The 8,667-nt window shown below is 47.5% G+C and overlaps 1 protein-coding gene across 3 annotated transcripts in view; it reads right to left on the bottom strand.

Annotated features, from left to right (window-relative positions):
* Window positions 1-401: 401 nt before the first annotated feature.
* abl1 (c-abl oncogene 1, non-receptor tyrosine kinase) overlaps window positions 402-8,667 on the bottom strand; it is a 61,019-nt gene continuing 52,753 nt past the window's right edge. For 2 of the 3 annotated variants that reach the window (XM_083657701.1, XM_083657703.1), the window contains 8 exons: window positions 7,488-7,760; window positions 7,088-7,172; window positions 6,425-6,602; window positions 4,819-5,003; window positions 4,431-4,583; window positions 4,208-4,297; window positions 3,961-4,089; window positions 402-3,852 (listed from right to left, as the gene is read on the bottom strand). In XM_083657701.1, the coding sequence (XP_083513827.1) occupies window positions 2,207-3,852; window positions 3,961-4,089; window positions 4,208-4,297; window positions 4,431-4,583; window positions 4,819-5,003; window positions 6,425-6,602; window positions 7,088-7,172; window positions 7,488-7,760 (2,739 nt within the window). In that variant the 3' untranslated portion in view covers window positions 402-2,206. The remainder of the gene's footprint in view (window positions 3,853-3,960; window positions 4,090-4,207; window positions 4,298-4,430; window positions 4,584-4,818; window positions 5,004-6,424; window positions 6,603-7,087; window positions 7,173-7,487; window positions 7,761-8,667) is intronic. The other variant, XM_083657702.1, reaches the window with a different exon arrangement.

Here is an 8,667-nt window from a genome sequence, read left to right as displayed (position 1 = left end):
ATCTATCTCTAGAGATTTATCTCTATTATCTCGAGATAAATCTTTAGAGATAATAGATTTATATTTCTGAGATGTATCTCTAGAGATAATAGAGATTTATCTCTATTATCTCTAGAGATAAATCTTTAGAGACAATAGATTTATATTTGAGATTGATCTCGAGATAATAGATATATCTCTATTATCTCGAGATTTATCTCTATTATCTCTAGAGATAGATCTTTAGAGATAATACAACTACATGTAGTTAACCACTCCGTAACTGCAGTCAGGTCAACCGCACGGGTGCTCTTTACACTTCTTACAATTCTTTAAACGGCCCACATTGCCAAATTCATAGATGCATTGCATGCATGAAAAAGCACCAACAACTCAATAGTAATGTATTTCAAGTAGTACATCTGCTTTGTATTTTATTGCAACAAAAATTGCACCAAGGCTAGAGGGAGGAACAAATAGGAAAAAAAAGAAAATATGTATTTACAAAGGAAAGCAAACTGTCTACAAAACTGGTGAGGAGGCTCGGATACAAAAGAAAAGTAGTGGTATGATTGGTAAAGGGGAGGGATAAACACAGAGACAGAATGAGCCAACATTGACAGTACCATGGTGAAGTCAAGGCAGCATGTGGTTGACTTGTGTCCTCGGGCATCGCAGTCAAGACGGGGCAACAGCACAAACACTGAAAACGTCCAACAAGAGATGCAGAAAAGAGCATAAAGGAACATAATGATGTTACAGTGGAATTTCATGTTTTTTCTCTTTTTTTTTTACAGTTTATAATGGTCAGCTTCTCACTTATACAATAAATTTTGTAAGACAGCAAGTGACAGATATCCATAAACACACATTTAATTTCATTTAAAATTCAGTCCAGTGTTTCCCCCAGGATTTGTGTTTTTGCTGGGGTGGAAAGGCCTCGGAAACAGCATTTAGACCATGCGACGAACTCTTTGCTCTGCACTGAAACCCAAACAAATGAATGTGTTTTAGGCGAAGGGGGCCGTTCCCGCCTGTCCAGTGGTCGGAGACACACCGTCCGTCTGTGATCCCTCTAGACAGAACCAACAGCGTGCTGCTACCGAGGCCAAGCTGCTACTGATGGCTTTTGTGACTGGCATGTAGAGAATGTTGAATCAAATGGATAAAAAAACGGCAAAGCGTTCAGTCTGAGGAAAACATAAAGCAACGTTCAGATCCACTGAGAGCCGGATCACCCTGGTCCCTCTCCAGTCTATACTGGAGACAAATTGTGTTTGGTATGGAGATCAGACATTTTAATCCAATAAGCACTCTTAACCACTTGGCACAGTCCAACCTGAGCCGCATCTCTGCACTTTTCAAAGTGGCAATTCTTGAAACATAGCTCTAACAATAGCATTTAAGGCACCATTTTGTTACCACGTTGTGCAGAGAAGCCAAAAGGCGGAGCCTAGGTGTTCATACCGCCTAGTCTGCTTGCTTGCTTCCATCATTCCTTTATGGCACACGGTTGCAAATACTGCAGTAAAGCATTCATTCAAACTAAATACTGACACACGCACACATTTCCATCAGTCATTTCATCACACAAATGGTACAAGCTGAGGGGCGATGGTGGATGAGGTGGCTAGAGCCGTCACGTTAGAAACGTGCGATTCCAGAAGCTCCCTAATTCTTACAGGTGAGAAGTTATGAGACAAGTTATTTGAATGTTAGAAGGCATCCTCAAACAGTTTTTTTTTGCACATTGTCATCGGCACCAATGCAAAATGTAACACACTGATGGCGATGGGAATGAATATCACAGGGCTTTCATCTACTGAAGGGGGGGGGGGGGGGGGGGGGGGGACCGGGGGGCAGTTAGAAAGCATAAGACATGATCATTTCAAAAATGATTGGTGAAAAGTCATGTTGATGCGGAATTGGCCCCCGAGCCTCTCGTTAAGGCCAAAAGATGTGTTCATTCATAGTTAAGGCTTTTCCATGTTACAAACTCTGTTTGAAAAACGTCAGAACGATTCCTTTGATTCCATCCACAATAACCACAGGCTTAAGTGTTCAAAGTGTGTACTCCAGACTCCGTAGCGCTGGAGCAGGCTTTTACCGTCCGCTCTCTAACACGAGTTCAGCATGGACCACATTTAATATGAAAACAACCATGGTTCATGCAGTTAGCCAGGAAAATGGGTCGTAAGATGTCTCGGGGCGCGGAGACTCTGTGGCGCTACCTCTGAACAATGTCGCTGATCTCTTTGACAGAGGAGAGCAGTTTGCTGAAGTCCTGCTGTGCGCTGGTGCCCCCGGTGGCGGTGGGGCAGATCTGCAGCTCACGCAGGCTGCTCTCGAGCTTGTTGATGGCCTCGCGGAAGGCGAACTTGTTCCTCATCTGCTGGATGGACTCCACGTAGCTGATGCAGTACTTTGACAGGTTCTTGCCGGCCTCCAGCACGGCACTATGGCTACCCAACTGCTCCGAGTTGCGGCAAATGGCGGCGCGGAGGAGCTCGGCGCCGTCCAGCACCATCTCCCGCGTCACGGCCGAGTTGGGCGTGCGCTCGGCCGCCTGGCGGGGGGCGGTCTTGCGGAGGGATCGCCGGGTGTTCACGAGGGGGATGAAAGCAGTGGGCGTGGCCTGATCGCCGGGGGAGGCCAGGGAGGAGGAGAAGCCCCCGAGGCTCTGGCAGGAGAGGGAGGAGGTCACTGAAGCGGAGGTCTTTGACGGTTGAGGTTTGGAGGCGGAGCCCGGCGGCAGTTTCTTGGAGCCGTCGCCGAGGGGCGTGCGGGCCTGATCAGTTGTGTGCTGGGGATCGGAGAGAGAGGGGAGGCCCTTAGCTTTGGTGTCCGAGGGGGAGGGGAGCTCGTGGGTGGGGCTGCGGGACATCTTGCCCGATTTGGCGTTGGATGGCGGCGGCGGAGGCGGGGCCGGCTTGGGTTTGTGGAACTTCCCTCTGTCGGCGTTGTGTTTATTTCGACGGGCCCTGCACTCGTCCCCGGCCGCCCCCAGAGCGGGGAAGACGTTTGGCTTGAGGAGCTCCGCATGCAGGGCGCTGGTCTTGGAGTTCTCCAGGCCGCCGGGCCTCCTGACCGGCCTCGGTGTCAGCACCTGCGGGCTGGACCCCGGACTGGGATCGGTGTCTTTGAACACTTCATCGGTCGTATCCTCTGCCTTCTTCGGCAGACGTGGCGGCGGAGTCAGGGTGCCCATCCTCGGGGCGTTGTTCTCCCCTTTCTGCTCGTTGGCTCGTTTGCGCGGTAGTGCCGGCTTGCCCCCAAAGGTGCCCGAGTCAAAGTGGCGCTGGCCCAGGTCTCGGGGCAGGGTGACGGACTTCCACTCGGTGCCGTCCGAGCCAGGCGGCATGCTAGAGGCGGAGGAGGAGCGCAGGAAGCGCTTGGAGTTAGACACCAGCTCCTCCTCGCTGGGCGGCGTGGTAGGGCTCTTACCCCCCGGGCCAGGCACTGCGGGTGCTCCTTTCTTCCTGGGGAAAAGTGGCCCTGGGTAGGTGGGTGCCCCGTTGGTGATGCCCGCCGCCCCGTTGTTGTTCGCCCCCAGGAACTTTAAGCTGTCGATGTTGAGCGTGTCATTAAAGGACATGGATGCGCCGTTGTTGAAGCTGTCCATGTCTCGGGGGTCTGGCGTAAGGCCCCTCCTCTCAGGGTGGACATCGATCTCTCTGAAGGACGAGCTGCGTTTGGGGGGGGCGGGCGCATTCTTTTTCTTCTTCTTGATGAGGCTGAGGAAGCCACTGCCTCGGGTTTTGTCCTTGTCTTTAGGGAGCAAGCGGTCATCGTCATTCAGGTTGCCGTCCAGGAGGGGGCGCTCTTTCCTTGGGAGCATGGGTGATGACACGGCCACCTCTGGCTCCACTGAGTCTGACAAAGAGCACAGAAAACACAGGGAATAATCATTAATTTAATTGAATAAATAAATAAATAAATAATCTCAATTAATAGAGCGCTTATCAAAACAGAGGTGCTCACCGGGGCCGTCTCCGTCCCGGTTGTCCATGTTTTTGCGCAGACTTCTGGTCTTAGTGGGCAGCTGTGGAGCCTGCTGGATGGAGCCTAAAGTCACCTTCTTCCCTTTCTTCCCCAGCTCCTTCTCCACCTCTGAATATACACATGCAGCACGTCAAGACTTAATAGATGACCAAACCCCTTTGCTTTGTGCTTAACTGGGATAGGAGTTGTTTTCTGGACTCTGGGCAAGAAAGAAAGCAGCACTGACCATCAGAGATGCTGGACTCCTGGAACATGGTCTCAAAGGCCTGGTGAGTTTCAGCAAAAGACGGGCGCTCCGCAGGGTTCCACTTCCAACCTGGTCAGAAGACACCCCCCAAAAAGCCCAGCCCATACATGAATAGTCCATCTGAATTTGACATATCGCTGAGCAATAATGGCTCAAATGATCAAATTAGTCCGGTTATGGAGAGAGGTTCTTTGGCACTCACAGGCCCTCATGAGCTCGTAGACCTTCTCGGGGCAGCCCTCTGGTCGGTCCATGCGGTAGTCCTTCTCCAGCAGCTCATACACCTGGGAGAGGTCAATGCCGGGGTACGGAGACATGCCGTACGTGGCGATCTCCCACAGCAGCACGCCGAATGCTGGGGATGAAGACATAGGACAATGAGTTGTTTGGTTCACACAACAACAGACAGAAACATCACTGCATTGTAATGATGAGAAACTGGGGGGAAATCAACTTCTTTAGAGACCGGGAATAAACTATCTTGGGAGGATTTGGGGTAACGCTTTAATAAGCAAATTGTTTCCCCTTGTGAAGTGAGGAATCTGAAAGAAATTCTCAATTCAACTTGGAACACCAGGGATCAAACTCACCCCACACGTCAGATTTAATAGAGAACTTGTTATAGGCCAGACTCTCTGGAGCGGTCCATTTGATGGGGAACTTGGCGCCGGCGTGGGCGGTGTAGGTGTCCCCCGTCATTAGCCTGCTCAGGCCGAAGTCTGCTACCTTCACCAGGTGGTTCTCCCCGACCAGACAGTTACGGGCAGCTAAGTCCCTGAAAACACAAGAGGCACAAGCAACGATGACGAGGAGTTGATGGTGGAATCCTGACTTTCTCCAATCAGAATGAGTTTGGTAAAAATCACAATAGCTATACCATACTATCTGAAATGTCAAAGTGGTTGCAGTTGAGACATTAAAAGTCCAGATATGTATACAAGTTGAACACACAGGCAACCATGAAATAAGGGGCGAAAATATCAATTGTGTTTTCGTTCCCACATCCACTGCAGTTGAAATTCCATTGGATTTCTTGTGTGGAGCAGAATGATGAGCCGAGTCCCGACAGGCTTAAAGATTAAGATGCAGATGGGCGAATAAGACATAAATCATCTCTTTGCCTCGAAAGGACCTCGTTAAAAACATGCCGGGACAAACGCTATGTTGCAACACAGCCTTCTTTGTGATGCAGCTCTGTCCTCCTGTGACAAAGATGGAAGTGGTTCAGAATAACCTCAGTGCTAACTAGGGATGTTCATCAATTATCGAAAATCGATAATTGATCGTTAAGGATTGGAATCGATCCTGTGGCATTTGGATCGATTTTTTAATTATCATTTTTTTTTTTTTTTTTGCGGACTAGGTTTGGGTGGAATTTGTTCCTCCTCGCCCCACTCCATTGCACAGCCGACTAACGTGAGGTGGAGCTTCATATAGTCTCTAGTTTTCTGGCTGGGCATGGGCCTTTGTGCCAACAAAACTGTTTTAAACATGGGAAATTCACACCGGCATGCGCCGGGGACAGCAGAGTGTTGGAGAGGAGACACATTGAAATAAAGAGTTCATTGAGGAGAACATGTTGTCTTTCGTATTTTCTGCCATAGGCATTCATTTTGTAAAAAAAAAAAAAAAAAAAAAAAAATGAAAATTGAAAATTTTCTAAGTATTAATATGATCGATACCGTAATCGATAATTGATCGTTAATTTTCACCGATTATCGATTTTGGAAATTTTTCAAAATGAACATCCCTAGTGCTAACAAAACAGCGTTCCGATCTGGTAGTAGTTCCCCTTCGGAGTGGACTGCACAGGGTATTGAGCCCTGTTAAGTAATATGGCTGCATACCCTGTGCAGTCCCCTTCGCTGGGAACTACTAGCCGATCGGAACGCAGCCACAAGGGAGGCATGTCTGAGGGAGCTTGTTGCTTGTAACCGTGTTATAAAACAGCACAGCAATGAGAGGGACAATCTGTGTGGAAAAGTGAACGTGTGCATTAAGACTGAAACCTACGGTCAAAGCAGGTCTGGTCCTCTGGAATTCATGCAGTAAAATGCTCTCATGACATAAACTTTATTATGACCAAAACCTAAAATCAGTTGTAGGTCAGCACTCAGACTCGAAGGCATTTAGAGGCTTAGAGAAGGAAAAGGAGACTTCTGGGTTAGTAAGGAAGCCTGAGATGTTTCCACCCACCTGTGGATGAAGTTCTTCCTCTCCAGGTACTCCATGGCAGAGGAGATCTGCGTGGCCATGTAGAGCAGCACCACCGCGTTCACCTCCTCCCTGTTGCACTCCCTCAGGTAGTCCAGCAGATTGCCATGCGTCATGAACTCTGTGATAATGTAAAATGGCGGCTCCCGTGTGCAAACCCCTGGCAAGGACAAGAGAAAACATGTCAGTGTTCACCGATTTATTATTCTGTTCCCATGTTACTTATGTCCACAAATCTGATAACAGGAATACCTAATGACGCACATTTGCACACCAAGCAAAAAAATCTATGTAAATGTAAATTTGGAAATCTGCTAAATACACACATTTGCAAATCTATAAATGAGTGGTTCTCTAACTTTTTCACGTCAAGGACCCCTAAACTGACACAAATTAGACCACGATATTATTGATATTATTTTGTCCCAGGGTCCCCATCTGATCAGCTTTTTGCTTTTAGATGTTACAGAAAGTGTATGAAACCAATGACCAAAGTAGTCATACATTCTGTCAATGTGTTAATTATGGATGGATTTATAGTATCAATAAATCATTACCCTTTTTGCTGGGGAACCCCACTTTGCGAACCAATGACTCATTAGCATTTACTAATGTGAGGCCAAAGGAATCCTTTGTTGAACATACCCAGTAGCTGTACCAGGTTGGGGTGTTTGATCTCTTTCATGACAGCAGCCTCCTTGAGAAACTCTTCCACCTCCATCGTATCCTCCTGGACAGAGTGACAGAGAGGAGGCATGCAGGGTTAACGTTGTTGTTGAAAACACACGGTAGCTGCTGTTGCATCGATGCAACACCAGGTGGTGGCATTATTCAGCCAAAACAAAGCAACTTAACGTTACCATGTGAGGTGTCGAGTAGGTGTGAACACGTTTCTCCACCAGTCTAGATTCCGATTTGACTTGACAGTGTTTTTTGCTCATAAAGTCTAAATGTATGGGCTTCAAGACTGTAGCCACCACATTGAGAAAATGCCACCCGCTTCCATCTCTGACTCCTGAATAAAGAACGTGTCTCTCTTCTGTACCTTGAGTGTCTTGACGGCCACAGTGAGGCTGTACTTCTTCCACACGCCCTCGTAGACCTCGCCATACTGGCCCCCGCCCAGCTTGTGCTTCATGGTGATGTCGGTGCGCTCCATCTCCCACTTGTCGTAGTTGGGCGACACTCCGTAGATGGTGGGCTTGTTGCGTTTGGGCGCCGGGTAGTGCAGCGTGGTGATGAGGCCGTCGGCCACCGTGGAGTGGTGGTGCACCAGCTCCGCCAGGGTGTTGAAACGGCTCTCCGACGAGACGTACAGCTGGAGGAGAGAGGGGGACGTGCATGAGACAACCTCGCGACTTAACGGACAACTCTGAAGTTAAACTTCTATAGGGGACAAGCTGTCAAAATACTGTTATCTTCATTTTATTATGAGTAACTAACAGAGTGGAAGCTTACACGTCTATTCAGCTGAGGATATGAATAGGGAACTTTAAGAGCTAATGGCAATAACACTAATTGCGAGCTTCGTCAGGTGACAGGCACTGTTTTTGATGAAGATAAATTATAGGTCATAATGTCAATCCATGAAAATGGCTAATAGGTCATATATTTTCAGCGATAATTAAAAAAATCAAATTAAACTTCTTAAGCTTCAAATTTATTCTGTCCCCAAAGGGCAATTGGCTTTCCAGCAAGAACAATATAAAATGTTATCTTCCTGGAGTTGACATCTGCCATGACTTATGACCTGCAAACTATTTGTTTATGTCAAATTAGATTACAAACATTTTATATTTGCAGTTAATAATTTTAGGCAAGAAAAGTTGCAGGGCAAAGTGCTATCAGAACAGTGCAACACCGCCACTAAAATGCATTAAAACAGTATTGCAATATGCATAATGGATGGGACATTAAGATAAGATATATATTTAGTATTATAGTAATATTAGGCTATGTGTAGCAGGCAAAGTGGCACAAAGTCTTCTTCACTGAAATAAATAGTGCCGTAAAATATGTTCTTCCTCCAGAGGGATCACAGCCCACTCAAAAGCCATTTGTCATGAAGTTTGTCGGGGGAAGGATATTGGTCGGAGCCTGACTGGACGGACACAGTCTTTTCCATTGTCCCGGTCTTACATAAGCCATCACATGACTCAGTCTCTGTTGTGCTCTATGCAAAGCCCCATCCTCAAGGAAAACATACAGCTCATGTCTTTACTCGT

This window comes from Poromitra crassiceps (assembly GCF_964638095.1).
Source record: "Poromitra crassiceps genome assembly, chromosome: 21".
In the NCBI taxonomy this organism is placed as follows: domain Eukaryota; kingdom Metazoa; phylum Chordata; class Actinopteri; order Beryciformes; family Melamphaidae; genus Poromitra; species Poromitra crassiceps.
This window is presented reverse-complemented; position numbering and strand designations above follow the sequence as displayed.